Source organism: Mastacembelus armatus, chromosome 24 (assembly GCF_900324485.2).
Source record: "Mastacembelus armatus chromosome 24, fMasArm1.2, whole genome shotgun sequence".
Taxonomy (NCBI): Eukaryota; Metazoa; Chordata; class Actinopteri; order Synbranchiformes; family Mastacembelidae; genus Mastacembelus; species Mastacembelus armatus.
In genome coordinates this window covers 20,863,802-20,880,697 of record NC_046656.1, presented here as the reverse complement: position 1 = coordinate 20,880,697, position 16,896 = coordinate 20,863,802, and the positions used below count along the sequence as shown (strand labels likewise).

General features: G+C 41.1%; 1 protein-coding gene across 2 annotated transcripts in view; it reads left to right on the top strand.

Moving 5' to 3' along the window:
- The first annotated feature begins 719 nt into the window (after positions 1-719).
- Positions 720-16,896, top strand: part of xrn2 (5'-3' exoribonuclease 2) — a 30,361-nt gene continuing 14,184 nt past the window's right edge. Inside the window, exons 1-26 of one of the 2 annotated variants that reach the window (XM_026329577.1) lie at positions 720-939; positions 1,667-1,794; positions 2,016-2,127; positions 2,399-2,510; positions 2,766-2,824; positions 3,042-3,131; positions 3,269-3,341; positions 3,623-3,673; positions 3,859-4,016; positions 4,268-4,342; positions 4,582-4,715; positions 5,200-5,257; positions 5,379-5,486; positions 5,626-5,670; positions 5,912-6,055; positions 6,211-6,255; positions 7,333-7,427; positions 9,457-9,592; positions 13,223-13,330; positions 13,707-13,796; positions 13,971-14,043; positions 14,268-14,351; positions 14,603-14,700; positions 15,526-15,605; positions 15,737-15,793; positions 16,628-16,696. In XM_026329577.1, the coding sequence (XP_026185362.1) occupies positions 865-939; positions 1,667-1,794; positions 2,016-2,127; positions 2,399-2,510; positions 2,766-2,824; positions 3,042-3,131; positions 3,269-3,341; positions 3,623-3,673; positions 3,859-4,016; positions 4,268-4,342; positions 4,582-4,715; positions 5,200-5,257; positions 5,379-5,486; positions 5,626-5,670; positions 5,912-6,055; positions 6,211-6,255; positions 7,333-7,427; positions 9,457-9,592; positions 13,223-13,330; positions 13,707-13,796; positions 13,971-14,043; positions 14,268-14,351; positions 14,603-14,700; positions 15,526-15,605; positions 15,737-15,793; positions 16,628-16,696 (2,357 nt within the window). In that variant the 5' untranslated portion in view covers positions 720-864. The remainder of the gene's footprint in view (positions 940-1,666; positions 1,795-2,015; positions 2,128-2,398; positions 2,511-2,765; positions 2,825-3,041; positions 3,132-3,268; positions 3,342-3,622; positions 3,674-3,858; positions 4,017-4,267; positions 4,343-4,581; positions 4,716-5,199; positions 5,258-5,378; positions 5,487-5,625; positions 5,671-5,911; positions 6,056-6,210; positions 6,256-7,332; positions 7,428-9,456; positions 9,593-13,222; positions 13,331-13,706; positions 13,797-13,970; positions 14,044-14,267; positions 14,352-14,602; positions 14,701-15,525; positions 15,606-15,736; positions 15,794-16,627; positions 16,697-16,896) is intronic. The other variant, XM_026329578.1, reaches the window with a different exon arrangement.

Genomic DNA, 16,896 nt, shown 5'->3' with positions numbered 1-16,896 from the left:
TGTATTTTGTGTCTGTTTTTCTTAAGGTTTTTAGTATTGATGCGTATTTTTCAAACCTGCTCTTTTAAAAAATATATTTATGTCTCATTATTTTAGTCCTTTTGAGTTCAGTAAAACAAGCTCTAGGCTACTGGTACTTCAAACAAAGAAAAAATGTTATACTAGGCACAGTCACCAGATAAGATGGATACTTTGAAAATTGAGAGAGATGAGACAGACTAATAAAAATGAATGTTATCTGCCGAATATAAATCACTGGAACAAATTACTCTGATTTAAAAACTGCCAAGTTTATTTATCGCAACAATTGCAAACAGTTATATAAAATAAACAGCCATATAGGCAGTTGCCAAATCAGAGAATTAGGCCTGTTTTTTAACCATTTATAGTTTGAAAAATAAACTTTGATCCAGTTTAATTTCCATTGGAAAATAATTTTACAAAATTTCAACACATAGTTTTTAAAAATATGGTCTTATTTGTCTCGTCATGAGAAATATGCTTTTCCCTTTTCCCTGTGAGTATTTTACAGTTACTATTTATAAAACTTCTATTTTATATTATGTTTATATTTTACTATATTTTTATAATAATACATTTTAGATGTATCCATGAGAGATGTTTTAGGGTCCTGTAGTACCGCTTCAGGCCGTACGGGTCGCTGTGGGCCAACGCGGCTCTCCGAAACTGTCCGGAAAAGGTCGACTTGAACCGGAAAAAGTACTCAATAGCCATGGCGAACAACATGTAACCGAAGCGTTGGACTCGTTTACAGAAAGTCTTGTGTTTTAATTAAGATATTTTTAATCGTTTCGTACAGTTCGTAGTTTTATAAGCTAACAGGTAAACGACTCTTTACCGGAGATGGGAGTCCCGGCTTTTTTCCGTTGGCTAAGCCGGAAATATCCGTCAATCGTTGTGCATTGTGTCGAGGAGAAGGTAAGGGGCTAGCATGCTAGTTAGCATAGCTGGCGTGTTTACCGGGAAGGTTTTTTAACAACTTTTAGTCTTTTAATTTCACCAACGAGGCTTTTCGCGGCGTCTAATTTGTTTTTTTTTAAATGAGTTTGAAAACTATACGTTTCCGTTTGTCACAAATGAGCCAGTTCACGAAAGTATCCGAAGTTTGTTTGTAACGTTTGATGAACCGCGCGGGTTTTTCTTCCTGCGCCGAAGAGCAAAACCAAATTTTAACGTTTTCAAAACTCGAAATAAAGTTTAAGGACGACGATAAAACGATTCCTGCTGTTAGAGAGTAATGACCAAACTTAATGTTGCAGAAATGTCGTGTTTCTCAAAGATGGGAGTGAAAATAGCAAATATCATACAAATTAATTCTCTATGGAAAAAAAACAAAACAAACAGCTGCCGTGTGTGTGTGTAAAATGGTTTTTGGATTTCCAAATGTCTTCACCAACATCCAGAGAGAATCACTTTGTGTTAAATGCGTCACAGATAAGCTCAAGTCCCCACATTTAGGTGCAGCAACATTTATTTCATTATAGCTGCTGATTAATGAAGGCAATAGTTAGTCCCTTGATTCATTTTTGCACCTCTAAAGATGAAGATGCATCAGTATTTGTGTGATTTACTCTATAAAACCTTTCTACCTAAAAACCTGGGATGTCCCAACTTGAAGTTATTTGGTTGTGTTTTACCTTCACAGGGGAAAGAATGTAACGGAGTCCGTATTCCTGTTGATACAACCAAGCCAAACCCCAACGAAGTGGAGTTTGACAATTTATACTTGGATATGAACGGGATCATTCACCCTTGTACACATCCAGAAGACAAGTAAGGACCCTTGTCTGTTTTACAGCTTTGTTTTTGTGTTGGTTAACATCACCGCTTTTATTTGGTTGCAGCTGTTACATCTCTATAATTTCAGCTCAGAGGGAACTTTTTTTCTTTGCTCCTCTCCTCCGTGTTTTACTGTAAATTAAATATATATGAAATTATACATGTGAACTTTTGAGTTTGGGAAATTCACCTCACATTGTGATCTCTCTCAACAGACCTGCTCCCAAGAACGAAGATGAGATGATGGTCGCCATTTTCGAGTACATCGACCGGCTGTTTAATATTGTGCGGCCCAGGAGGGTCCTGTACATGGCCATCGATGGAGTGGTAATGTTCACTAACAGAAATCTGCAGCCTGAACAATAGGATAATAAAGTTCTGTCTGTCATATCAGTTATTTAAGCAGCCAGATACTGTTTTTCACACAGCCAAGAATAGATGAAAGGGTAGAAATGAGTTTCTATGAGTATTTCTCTTTTTGTCAACATCTCCCTCACAAAATTCTCATTTATCTATCTTAATAAACCAAAACAATCTGATTCTGTCGTTGTTAATATAGACTGGAAAACTTAGTTAGACCCTGTTTAACTGTTACCAGGCTCCACGGGCCAAAATGAACCAGCAGCGATCTCGACGTTTTCGTGCCTCCAAAGAAGGAATGGAGCTGGTCGAGGAGAAGCATCGCATAAGGGAGGAGATCATCCAGAGAGGTTGGTTTTGGTGTCATTATCTATGTGTTTTGGAACAGCTCCACTCTTTCCTCTCAATGCTCTTAACACAGGCCAGAAACATTTAACTGCTAAAACAGAGACTATTTAGAGTCTTGAATGAATCAGACAGAACGTTAATTACAGCCCAGAAGGAAAAGCTGGATAACAACATGAATGGATGCACTGCTCCTCACTGTTTAACCTGTTATATTAAATCGTCCTCATGACTCACTCATGACATGTTTCCCTCTTCAGGAGGTTATCTTCCACCTGAGGAGATAAAGGAGAGATTCGACAGCAACTGTATCACTCCAGTAAGTCAAATCAACACTTCTGGCTAATTCTATTTTGCTAGAGCTTATTAGATATTTTATATTAGGTTTCTTGGTGTTTTTATGGTGTGAACCTGGTTCACTAGTAAACAGGGTGGTTGTTCTGTCTGTGTTCTTTTTTGCTCCAAGTGTAAATAAAGTTTTTGGATATTTAATATAAATAGATAATTGGATATTTGATGTTTTCTTCTGTCTCTAGGGAACAGAATTCATGGACAACCTGGCACATTGTCTCCGTTACTACGTCGCTGACAGACTCAGCAACGATCCAGGATGGAGGAATGTCACTGTGAGGGTCACGAGTACTAGAACATAATAATGCAATGAAGTGCATCTGGAGCTTTATGTGTATATTTAACCAAAATAAATGAATAAAAACCTTGAAATTAACTGGCTCGGTGACTAAGGATGTTGTTTCTGCTCCAGGTCTTCCTGTCTGATGCCAGTGTTCCTGGTGAAGGTGAACACAAGATCATGGACTTCATCAGGAGACAGAGAGGTACAGAGAAGAGTAGCCATTCAAAAAACACAATATATAGTATAACACTGCAAACAAAAAGAGAAGGGGGCACATAGACAAGACCTTACATCACTTTCTCCAAGCAGGATTCAATCAGGCTCAAGAGACTGAACACAAAGATGAAAGAGCTGTTGAATTTCATGCTGACATTTTGATCTTGGGTCAGAAATATATGTGGACTGTGATGAACACGTTTAGTCTGAATCTTTTGTTCACACTCATAAAACACTGGGGCTCATGGTTGTGATTCTCTCTCACAGCTCAACCCAACCATGACCCCAACACACATCACTGCCTGTGTGGAGCTGATGGTAAGTCTTTGACTGCACAGTCTGAACCGTGTCATGCATTTCTAACAAATGCAGTAAATAGAAACTAGTCATCTGTAACATGACGTGTTAAAGAGACTGTGACCTGGTTGTACCGTTTGTGACTATGTCATAATTTCCACCTACTGGGAAGTAACATAATCTTATTTCGTGTTGTGACCAATCAGCTGATCTGATCATGCTGGGCCTGGCCACCCACGAGCCGAACTTCACCATCATCAGAGAGGAGTTCAAACCCAACAAACCGCGGCCCTGTGCGCTCTGTGGACAGATGGGTCACGAAATCAAAGACTGTCAGGGGGCGGCCAGAGAGAAGCAGGGGCAGGTGGGGAGATCATGAGGCATCTTGGTATTTCTCACTGCAGCTGTGAAGTGAAGTCAGAATGTTTTCACCAGGCTGAAAACCTCCTGAATCTATGGCCTACAGTGCAGTTATATCAGAATTCTTCTATAGTAAAGTGTTAAAAATGTGCATGTTTTACAGATGTGTTTTAACCAGTAAAAATGTTCTTTGGGAAAATGATGCTTTGCATAAGACATGACCCTTCTGATTGTTTTTTTTTCTTCTTCTTTTAGCACGATGAATTTGCAGACACGATGCCAGTGGCTGAGCAGGAGTTCATATTCATCAGACTGTCTGTGCTACGGGAGGTTGGTCCAATATGTATTAAAAGCTGTATTCAACCTAGTGCATGTTATGTTATGTAAGTTTGTTATTGCTGTTTTCAACAAAACCATTTAAATTAGAAGACTATGATGCTTTCTAAACAGTAAGTCAGAGTAAAATGTTGCGATCTGATCACCAGATGAAACCTTGCTCAGAGATGGTACAGACACAAACCTTGGCCTCAGAAGTGACTACAGTAAATATGTTGCTCTCCTGTTTTCAGTACCTCAGCAGAGAGCTGACTATGGCCAGCCTGCCGTTTCCCTTCGACTTTGAGCGGAGCGTGGATGACTGGGTCTTTATGTGTTTCTTTGTTGGGAATGACTTCCTGCCACACCTCCCATCCTTAGAAATCAGGTGAGCTGACTAGGGGGAAAAAATGGGCAGCAGTTTTAGCTGTTGGTCTCATCACTCAAACTGCCCTGTGCCTTAAATTCAGTTATTTAAGTTACACAGTTACAGGATCTTTGACAGACCTTGCTGCGTTCGGCTACATCAGATATAGAAGAGTCAAGCCAAGATTACTCACAGGGCAGGTGTTTTTTTAGTTAGTGTCTGTGTAGCAGACAAGCTGATAATTCATTTTCACAGTGATTGTAATCCTGACACCAGCTCATTTTAACCCCAAACACTGATCAGCCTGAAAAGTGCTGGAGAATTGTCCTTTTTCATTCTTCTTCTTCAGTAGTGTTTGATTTGTCTGCAGATAAGACAGGGCTCAAATCAGCCAGGTTTCCTGCAGCTGCCTCGTATAAATCACCGTTTGGCGTCAGGTTAAATGTTCCTCCCCGATTCTCATTAAATCCAGACTGAAAAAATTGTTCACTGGTGTTTGTTTCAGAGAGGGAGCAATAGATCGACTGGTCAACATCTACAAAGACGTTGTGCACAAAACTGGGGTGAGTGTCATCACTTACCTGAGAAACTCACACTACATCACAGGGGATTTGTATAGTTTAGCTGCTTTCTTTCGAGCAGCTCTGGCTGTCTGGTGTCACGAGCACACCTGTGTTTCTGTAGGGTTACCTGACACAGAATGGCTACGTCAACCTGGAGCGAGTGGAGATGATCATGCAGGCGGTGGGCGTGGCCGAGGACAACATCTTCAGGAAACGCAAAGAGGATGATGTAAGATTTCCATGTTTTCCCTCAGGGGTCGTCACATTTTATCTGTCTGCGGTCACATACAGCTGGCAGCCGCTCTGCTAGTTCACCTCTACTGTTTTTTTTTTTGTGAAGTCATGTATTCATGTTTTCTTTCATGTAGGAACACTTCAAGAGAAGAATGAAAGAGAAACGCAAAAGGATGAAAGTGAGTAAAGAGCATGAATCATCTTCGATTGTAGGTTTGTTTTGTTTCTTTCACTAACTCAAAACTTCTTGTCAAGATGACTTTTCAGTGATAGAAAAGCTAAAACATACTTCAGCTTTTAGTCTTCTCATCTTTAGTTTTGTTGCCATAAAAATGACACTGAAGTGTGATGTTGAGACCTGCAGTCATTACCTGTGTTTTCACGGCGGTGACACTTTTCTTTTTGTCTGCGTCATCGCAGGCAGAGCAGCAGGGTCCCGCCTACCTGACCACAGGGCAGTTTGCCCCTCAGGCCCTGGGGAGGAGAGACCAACCTGAGCCCGTCCAGAACGCCCGACACCAGGCTTATAACATGAGGATGCAGTCCAGTGAGCAGCACAACAAGGTGCCACAGCTTGTTTGCACGTTTTCTGTGCAGGTTTGACAGATAAATAAGTTGACAGTGCATCAGATACAGTCGGGACAGGAGAGCACATGGAAACATGGTGATTAATCGTCTCTGCAGAGACTCGGTGTTAATGAAGTGTGTTTTCCCTGTAGGATGCTGCTCAGTCCCTGAAGGCTTTGATGAGGAACGGGGGCAATGTAAGTGAAGTGAAAGAGGGATGGAAACATCCATCTGGGAGTGTCATAAAAAGACGCAGTGTTGCTAGAAGCTGCTGGTTTTCAGTTTAAAAATTCTCTACAATCAGCTCTTGCTCCTAATTATTACCTCGTTTGTAGAAGTTATTTTTGGTAGATGTGCTGCTGTGTATTATTGATTGGACAGAGATGAGCTTTAGGATAGTGAAGTTATATTGTACATTATTAGAAAATGACTTAAAATAGATTTTTAACATGATCTAATGTATTATCTAACCTGAAAGTCTGGTCGGGGTGTTTTGTCCTAAATTGAAAGCATATTATTTTCGAGCAGTTCATGTTTTCTTCAGCAAACACTGAAGGTCGACCCCCATCCTTGAAAAATGTCTCTAGTTGGGTGTAATGTTGGCAGTTACTGAGCTTTTCTTATGGATATTTCATGTTGGATATGTTAATGCTGAACATCAGTCTGTTCGATGTGGACCTTGAGTTGTGTTCATGGTCGTTTTTCTATATAATCAGACTCTTCGGCTGTTAAACTTACAGCATTAAATGTCGGTCGGCCAAACATTAGCACATGAATGCAGAGAGCTGAAAAGGAAGGTTAAATACTGATTATTTTTCTTCCCTCTTCCAGTTTTGTTTAACCATAGTTCATGCAAACAGCAGCTTTATTTGCTAACTGGTTATTTTTATGCTGTTACATGTTGTTCCCAACATGACTTATTTAGTTGAAACTATAATTAGTTTTACACACTGCAGCGTTTTATTTTTATATTTATCTACATGACCTAAATCGAGTCAGACGTTTTTCATTGATTAAAAACAATGAATGTAAACAATTTAACACAGTAATTGATAACAGGACAAATAATAAAAGGATAAGTAAATACAAAAACACCATATAATCTAGTCCATGAGTTAATGTAGAAATCAAACCACCTTTTCTCCTGTTTAGTTCAGTGTTGTCATGTTGTCTTTATAAAAGCAGACTGGTCACAGGTCCCATTTGTATTAAAAAATAAAATCTCCTCTGGTGTGTTTCTCATCTTGATGTTTTCTGTTTTGTCGCCTGTCCAGACGTCCGCAGGGCCCAGCAACAGTGCAGACAGCAGGGGGGTGAAGAGGAAAGCTGAGGACAGCGACAGCGAGCCCGAACCCGAAGACAACGTCAGGTAAATCTTCGCAGATTGTGTGGCAGTGGTCGGGCTGAAGGGGAACAGCTTGGACACGTCTTGTGGTTTGGCTCTCAACAAGCCGACTGCTGAACGTCAGTAATGATTATATCCATTCAGTGCAGCTTCTCCTTGTTTTTCTCCTCCACCTCTTCCTTCCTTCTTCCCTAACCAAAGACCAAGTCCTGCCAACAGCAGCTTCTTCTCAGACATGTTCTGGACTAGAAGCAGCTATAAACCGTCTGAGGTGTGAAAATGGTTTGTATATCTGCAGAATAGATCTTCCACTTTCTCTATTTTGGATGGCCAATACAGACTACCACCCCCTGCTGGTGTGGAGAGGCATTTCCTCTCACCAGGTGCAGAGCGTCCAAGCTGGTTGGCTGTCGGTTGGAGTCTGTGGTGCGTTCAATGACACTATTCGGTCCAGATGACTGTTATGTCTCTGAATGGTGCCTGCTGGTTCTTTGTCGGCTCAATGTGTCTCTGAGACTTGTAGTGATCAGAAGCTGCTGCCTGGGGATGGAAGTGTGGGAACGAATCTTTACATCTGCATTTTAGTGATGGATACAGGACAGACTTGTTCTGTCACACCCAAAGTTTCTCAGTTCTCATGTATTGTGGAACTATGTTGGCACAGGGGGCGTCACATTTACTTCACCACCTTTTTCACCCATTCATCTTGGCATCTACCTTTAATTCAACCCGACCACCAGCAGACACTCAGGTGTGTTATGGCAATAGTGGCCGATGTAGCCCTGAGCCTGTAGCCTGTACAAGTCAGCTCATCACTTTGTAATGGTGTGTTCACGTGTACAGTTACAAGACAGTTTAGTGAATGTGTGGCTTTGTCTCTTCTCAGTTTTGTTGTGGTGTAGCTGGGAGCTTTTTGAGCCAGGTCTCACTTACGGTGCTCAGTCTTCACTGGAACCATAAATGGCTTCATGCAGTACAACAAACCACCTGCTGCTTTGAAGGCCTCAGTTACCCAGAGTCTTTACTTGCTCTGAACAATCACTGCCTGCTCCCACTACGAGGTGAACTTCACCGTCCACATTGAAAGTCGAGCAAAAAACATTTGTTTATCAGGCCGACCAGCTATCCCATACATGTTCCAGCATATGTACTTACTCTGAATCTGCTGTTCTCTGAGTAAATGTTTTTAAGGAGGCTGCACAGCACAAAGTGGGCTCAGCAGCTAACCAGGAAGGAGATCTTTCTGAGACATGCATGTTAATAAAGCAGCGGGGAGTCAACACACAAGACAGTGTGTGCATGTGTAGCTAATATAATACCTTGTAGGTGTTTCTGTACAGACCAGCCTCTGTCATGCAGGATGGTGTTAGAGAGAACCGGAGAGATGTGCTCATTAATGCCAAAGCGCTGCAGCACAAGCTGCTTAACACACACACACACACACTTAGACGCACTCTCACCCCCCCACTGAACAGCTCCCACCTCCCTCTGTGTGTGATTAATATGGAAAGCAGGAATATTTGAGTAAATTCCTCTGTGACGCACTCGTCAAAGCTGCTAAATCCATTGGGCTAAATTGGTATTCATAGAGGCTTTCCTCTCAGGAGTCGGCGCTCCCTGCGGGCCGCTCCGAGGATCCACGGCACAGATGCTGGACTGCCTTCATTATGTGTGCAGAACAGCATCGCCAACTCTACCAAGAAGTCAAAGCCATTAAATTATTCCAGCAGCACTGAGGAAGTTAATGCAGATTTTTCAACCTATAGACTAAACGGAGCAGCATCCTCAAAACTAGTGATTTTAATAAGCAAATGTGTCATTTTAGATGGATTTACACACATAATAGACAGTTATATGGTGTGTGTTTGTGCACGGCCTGGTTGTTTACAGACCTTTTCTGTTTGGATCCATGAACCTTGATCTGTCCTTGAACTTTGACACCCAAAAATGTAGCGATCGGGCTCATTTCCTCCTCATAAGCTGCTGTTTGGCACTTGGTTATCAAAGGTTAAACGTGCTGGTCAATATGAAAACACGTCCATGTGTGCTTCAGGTTGTGGGAGGAAGGCTGGAAGCAGAGATACTACAAGACCAAGTTTGATGTGGATGTAACGGATGACGATTTCAGGCAGAAGGTGGTTCAGTCGTATGTGGAGGGACTCTGCTGGGTGCTGCGCTACTACTACCAGGTAAGGTCACATGTTCCTCCTTCAGCATAAACACACACACACACACTGTAGTTTATTCTGACTCAGTCCTACAAACACTTGCTGCCATTAGTACTCAGCACAGACCAAATGGGCGTTCATCCACCGCTGAAAATAGTCCCCAACAAGTGCACTGCTTTTTTCTTTTTCAGTCACATTTTTGCCAAAAGCCTCATTATCCTGCCAATTTCGGAGACTGTCGTCTTTTTAAAACCGACGTATGTCATAGCCTGTTTTTAAAGATTGATGTCTTCAGTGGTTTTGGTCTTTTATTGGGGGTTAGGGTTAGTGTTAGTGTTAGGCCTGTCATTTTTTTATGTTAAAGTATTTTCAACACACAGAAAATAAAACCAACCAGTTGTCTCTTCTCACTGAGAATGTCTGTCTGCACTTTGCATCAGCTTGTTGTCTGTATCATAGACCCGCGCTGTTGTTCAGAAATGATTCATTGTAAGAAGCTGTGGCTGTTCAGAGCTTTTGGGGAAATGTTCTTTTAAAGTGTTTCTGTCTGGGGTTTTTCTAATGAAACACGTCCACCAGCGTTAACTGGTGTTTTAATTGTTTAAACAACTTCTGAGAAGCGAATCCAGACTGACAGACATCAACTGCGAGTACAGACGACCCTTAGTGTTAGAAATGCTGCTAATACAGAAAACGGCTATAGAATAATTCTAGCTTTGTCGTTGAAGCACATGAATAATGTGAGCAGTGCAAAGAACGCTAATAGATCATATGATGCTCCCCAGTGAGAACTCTTTAATGTCTTCCAGGTAAATGGATGTCAATGTTTGCGTGAGCCGCAGCCACATTAGCTCCAGAGATGCTACCAAAATAAGCAATGCATTAAGGAACCTTCTTTCCCCCAGTTTCATCTCAGATCACGTCCATTTGTTCCGTGAAGACTGGTGTTTTTAACAGACTCGCAAACAGCAGGTTCTGATGTCTGCAGTCAGTTTGCAGTGTGATTATTCACTAAATCATTTTGTTGTTGTAAAATATTGATCTTTATCTTGAAATGAAATAATCAGCTGTGGGCCCTCTCCCAGAGCCGGGGCATCTCAGGCTGAGCCGGGGGGATTTGTTCGGGCTGATTGTGCGCTCTGTGTTGACTCCACATGCTCGCCAATCCAAAGCCCGTCTCAGGGGGCCGTTCTGGATGAATTCATTAGCGGGCCCTCGGCGGACCGGGACGTGTCTGCTCTCTGCTGCCACACATTCACAGTCCGCCGCTCAGAGTTATGGTCACGCACGGCTCGCCAAAGGATGAATGTAGGGAGAGCTCAGTTGATCCAAAACACAAAAGGAGAGAGACTCGCACTCCATTCTCCGCTTTTCAGATTCTTTTGTTTTTCAAGTGTGTAAACATGACACATAAATAGTCAGACAGGCGGATCCCATAAATTTATTTCTTTTAACAATTGGAGGCTTTTTTTTAAACTAACAGGACAGAGAAAATGAATCAACTAGAATTTCAGCAAGTTTCATTTTTACAGTTTTCCTTTTTTTTACAAAACACTCAGTTGCCAGTTTATTAAACAGTCTTATAGGAAGGTGATATTTAATGCTGCTAAACTGTGCTGTAATACCCTGGCAGGTGATTCTTATATTTAGTCCATGCTGTTATAACACCTTAAGTGTCACTTTAGTACATTTTGAAGTTTTTGGACTTTCATTTTGTCGAATCAAGACATTTGCAGCAATAATCAAAAGTATACTCTTGTTTCGATTAGTTAAATTTAACTGGATTTAAGTGAATCAGCACTTGTTTAATAACTGAAGATTATTTACCTTTTAATTAGTTGTATTTTTGCGAAAAGTTTTCTAGACTAAATGATTGATAGAAAAATTGTTGAAGGTTTAATTGATTAACAGAACAAATAAACCCAGAAATATTTGAGGAAGCAGGATCATTTCCGGCCTTCGGTTTATTTACTTTGATAAAGCGTCGACGCAGCAGCTTCTTTCTGTCACTTGCTATGAAACACAACAGTAAATGTGTTTTTGTTGTTGTCATGGTTCGTGGTCTTTGACCCCGTCGGCCGCAGTCACAAATGAATTTCTCCTTGAGACAAAACATTTCGTCATATTACCATAAACGATTATTTGAATGTGGAACACGGAGCCTCCTCCACCTTTTATTATGGTAAAGTCCCATATTATCATTTGAATGACCATCTGTAATAATAGAGTGGCGGGCCTTAAAACTGGGTTGGTTGGGCCGTGAGGATTGGTGGATTTATTGGAGGACCTCGTTTTCTGAGAGGTGGATTGTGGGAAGTGAAGGTCGTTCTTTGGTGTGAGATGTTTACTCATGAAGGATAAGTGGTCAGATTGCTGGATCTGCAGGGTTAGATGTGTTTTACCTCTTCATTGCTGCTCCTACATGAACATTTCCAAAACGCAGAGCTGAGAAAGTAAATTATTTTCGAGATGAAAGAGCCTCTCAGCAGACGCTCTGGATTTCAGGGGGGGTGGTTTTTACTCCACTGTAGTTTGAGCAACAAAAATCAACCCACCGTCAACATGGAAGTTTGAAAGTGTCTTCAACAGGCAGAAATTACGTTTTGTGTTTGCAGTTTCACATAAAGTTTAAAACCCAGTGTGTCTGATCAGGATTTAGGCTTTTAAATGTCAGCTCAGCCACGTTTGTCTGATCGCACTGGATTTGAAGCTTTGTGCTGCCGCACAACTTCTTCTGAGAAAAGGGCAAAGAAAAGCTTTTTTCCTTTCATTTCCCAGTCGTCCATATGTTGTTTTTTCTTTTTTTGTCTCATTTTATCCTGTTGGCTTATTATTTTAAATCTTATACAAAAAAAATGAAAAATTTGTGTCGCACATGGAGAAGAATCTACACCAGCCCATAGAAGTCAGCTGTTAAATGTAGATGGAACATTTTTGATAATTAATAAATAGATAAATAATTTCAGATTATCTGCTGTTTTTCTGTTTCAGATCATTCGTTTGACAAGACCAGCAAATTTAAAGTTTTTTTTAAACTTTTTAAAAAAATAATAATTTCTGACTTTTTATAGTTATGTCATTTAACATATGGATTAATCTATATGTGTAGTTGGAATTAAGCGCTCATGTCAGACAATATTTAGATGTTTCTAATTTATTTTTTATTCCCAGCAGCAACCAGAGAATAAGCATGTTTCTGCCGTTTTCAATGTCCCGAAGTTGTGGTTTGATTTAAAGTGCAGCTGCTGATATAAAAATCTTTTTACCCATTACTCTTAGATCTTCTGTATACAAAACCAAACAGCTGCTGATTATTTTTTAGTCATTCGATTAGAAAACATCAGCAAATCTACATCAGTTTTCTACAGTTGTCTAACAAACATAAAATATATTTATAATAATATAATATAAGACTCAGGGAAGCAGCAGATCCTCACATTAGACAAGTTTAAATCATGTTTTGTGTTGACTTGAAATTCCTCTGACTTTAAATTAGGAATCATGTTTTTTTTTTTCTACTGGCTCTAATACAGTTCACCTTGCCTGTGACCCACTACACAACTTAACTGATAATGGAACGCTCTCGTAAATGGTGAATATTTTAAGAGAGGCCATATTAAAGTCGGTGGTTATTTCTGGGTTGATTTGCAGGGCTGTGCCTCCTGGAAGTGGTATTTCCCGTTTCATTATGCCCCGTTCGCCTCGGACTTCAAAGACATCAAAGGGATGTTCACAGAGTTCGAGAAAGGGACCAAACCCGTAAGAGATGGGCCGAACACTTTCTCTCCTCGGCTCTTTATTTCCTTTTCTTTCTTTTCTTCTGTTAACACTGAAAATGTAATTAAACCATGATGAAATTGTTGCACCTGTCAAATACCAGCACATTCTGTGTGTAAAGTTTATTTTAGAAACACCACTGATAGGTAGTTTTTCATTCTTTACATCCACATGTCAGGAATATTTTCTGCTGCATATTATGTCTAACTTTTTATCACTAAATTGTATTGTATGAATAGCAAATAGTCAATAAGCGCTCAGTGGCTGAGTATCAGTGATGGTAAATATCTCATTAAATGTCAACACGTGTGTAAATGAGGTGTGTGTGTGTGTGTGTGTGTGTGCTTGTGATGTGCAGTTTAAGCCACTGGAGCAGCTGATGGGAGTGTTTCCTGCTGCCAGCGGCAACTTCCTGCCCCAAACATGGAGGAACCTCATGAGCAGTCCGGTAAGAGTCTGAGATGAGGTGCTGAGTCTTTACTCAGGAGTGAAGGTAAAATGCAGAAGCAAATATGTGTCTTCTAACAGAGCGGAATAGTTTCTCCTCAAAATGAGCCGACGCATCTTTTTCCAAGTTGTTGTAATTCTGTCGAGCTTCGATTAAACTCTTCCTTTCACACAGGATTCTCCGATAATCGACTTCTACCCTGACGACTTTGCCATTGATCTTAACGGCAAGAAATACGCCTGGCAAGGTGAGTCACCATCCTGCTACATTACCCAAAGTTCTCAGGAAAGTCTTGGTTTGATTAATTCAGGTGGTTTTATCTCAGTATTTTAACTAAACACATTTATCAGCACTAAAGGGGGGGGGGGGGGGGGGGGGTCACGTTATCTGACTAATGTGGAGCATGGTACTTATTTATTTAGCGAATTTATAGAAAACAAGCCAAAACGTTGAAACTGCTTCTTTTGGAAGGTGTGGCCCTGTTGCCGTTTGTGGATGAACGACGGTTGAGGGCGGCTCTGGCTGACGTGTACCCCGACCTCACACCTGAGGAAGGTGAGCAGCACCCACACACCTGTAGTGAGAGGTGTCTCTGCTCTGAGCCTTATGTTTGTGAATGTCACTGTTTGAAAGGAGTGTGCGCCTCATGATGGTAATAGTGGAATGGGATGGACTGGGAGAAGTGGAAAGGTCTGACAGGACACACTGTTTTTACCACTCAGTCCAGAACAGTCAGAGCTCCAGTCTCTCCAGTAACCACTGGTTTCTCCTCCCTGACCACAGCTGCTCTTTTCTCTCCGTTGCAGTAAAAAGAAACAGCCTGGGAAGCGACATGTTGTTTCTCGGCAAGTCTCACCCGCTCTTCGACTTCATCCGCGAACTTTACCGTACAGAATCACACGAGGTAACAAAACCAGGACCCTGTTCACATTTGATCCTTCACTCAGCGTTTTAAGTATTTCTTTTAGCCAAAAACAGGCAACAATCTGTAGACAAGAAGCTGATTTGTCACATCCTGTCACTGATGCTTTTGTTATCAGTTACTATAGACAGTCTTCTGGTGCTGTGTGACAGACTTTGATAACTTTCTGCGTCACTGCTGCAGATGCGGTTTAGCAGGTGTCGCCTCAGTTGAATTCAGTTTTGATTGTGAACCAAAGCAGTTGTTCAGATCCATGTTTTACTCACTGGGTGTATATTTGTTAATGAGCGTGTCTGAACAGTGAAACCGCAGCAGCAAGTGAAACACGTTATGTCGTGCACACCACACTCATTGTTGCTGTCAGTCTCTGGGTTTTGGCCTCATTAACACTGACTTACCTTATAAAAATCCAAAGCTCTGTTGAGCCAACTGTGCTCATACGTTGAATATATCTGTTCTGTTAAAAGTAGTAGAGAAGCAGGAAGTGTTTGTCCTGATGTAGTGAATCGGGGAGAGGCATTCCAATGAAAAGTTTACGCTGCAAGAAAGAGGAGCGTGATCAGCAAATAAATGTCAGTTTGCCTTTTCACAGCATCACCCATCTGTGCTGAGCAGTGATTTGATGGCAGCTATTACCGTGATGATAACAGGACAGAAATACTTTGGAGTAATTTACCGCAGCGCACATTAGTTCAGCTTTTTACTCAGTTCCTTCCATCAACAACAAATATAAATGGGTGTTTTTCTGGTCAGTAAATGCTGTTCGTCTGTAGCTGCTGAATCAAATCACCACCTCTGTCTCGTCAGGGCACTGAGATCCCTGCAGAGCTGTGCCATGGAATCCAAGGTACATTAAATCTTGATGACGACCCTATTCTACCAGATAAGTAAGGAACGCCCGCTTTATTCTCCCTTTTCTATGATGTTTACCACAAACACTTTGACCCATGACCTCCCATGAACACCCTACAAATGTCCTGCTCATTTATTCATGCTGATTTTGACATTTATCCTTCAGCTCGGTGACTTCGCCCATTCCAATGCTGCGGGACATTTCACAGAACAGTGCGATCGGGTAAGAACAGTCTATCATCGGCCTATGCTTTCACTCCAGGTTCATTTAGCTTCACACAGGCTGAGTTCTTTATCTATAGCTGCAGAGCAGTGAAAGTCATGCTGCTTTTCCCAACACATTATACCTGAAGGTTTTATTGGACTTTTCTTATGATGGAAAACGCCCCAAAGACTAAGCCAATGTCAAAGAGAAGAGCAAATCCTTGTTTCTGAGGCTTATTTGAGGGTTTTGATTTATTTGTGCATTAGTTTTTAATTTTGTCTTCAATCTACAAAATGTTAAAAACCACTTCCCTGAGCCCAAGGTGATTTATTGAAATGTTGTCTTGTATCTGGTTTTCAGTTTGAAAACCCCAAAGCACAAATTTAGTCACTCAGTTAGAAATTAACCTTCATATTGAGTTTAAAATCATAGTTCAGGGCTTAATAAATAGTGTTGTGCACACCAACAATATGAATCGATGCCAGACCACTATCTTCATGTTTTTTTCTTTCTCGGCTGCATATTTTCTGGGCCCCAGAGATTCGCTGATATCCAGACATTTTCCAGCGGTGCTCCAAAGCGTTTTATTTTCAGACACTTCAGGGCTGAGCTGTATCTGTGCACCCACCTTTCACTGCAATAATGCCAGTGTGCAGCCGCTCTGAGGGTGAGAAGACATTCAGGAACATGTAGAAAATGAGAGTGAAGTAGAGAAGCCAGGTTAAGAAGAAAATGACAGCACTTCATCACAGAATAATCCTCAACGAAGGGGAGATTTTCCTTTTCAAAAAAATGCGAGTTAATGGAAGTGTTTTTGTATTTAATTGGAAATGATTTTCTTTTACTTTGCAGAGTGAAGTTCAAGGATCCCATGTATGCAGATGGCTTTGTGTTCAAGGCGGTCCTCCTGCCTGGAGCCAAGTAAGACCATTTTCTTTTTCTATCTCTATTTATCTCTAAATTGTCTCACTAGAAATTCCAGATTTTTCCTTTCATGTGTGGAGAGTTTTCATTTTTGTGCTTCTCACTGTCCAAAGAAAGGCTGGTGATATTCTCTGTTTCTAGTCTTTTAAAAGACTAAACCAACAGCATGTTTCTCTCTTTAGTTGCCTGCTGTGTCT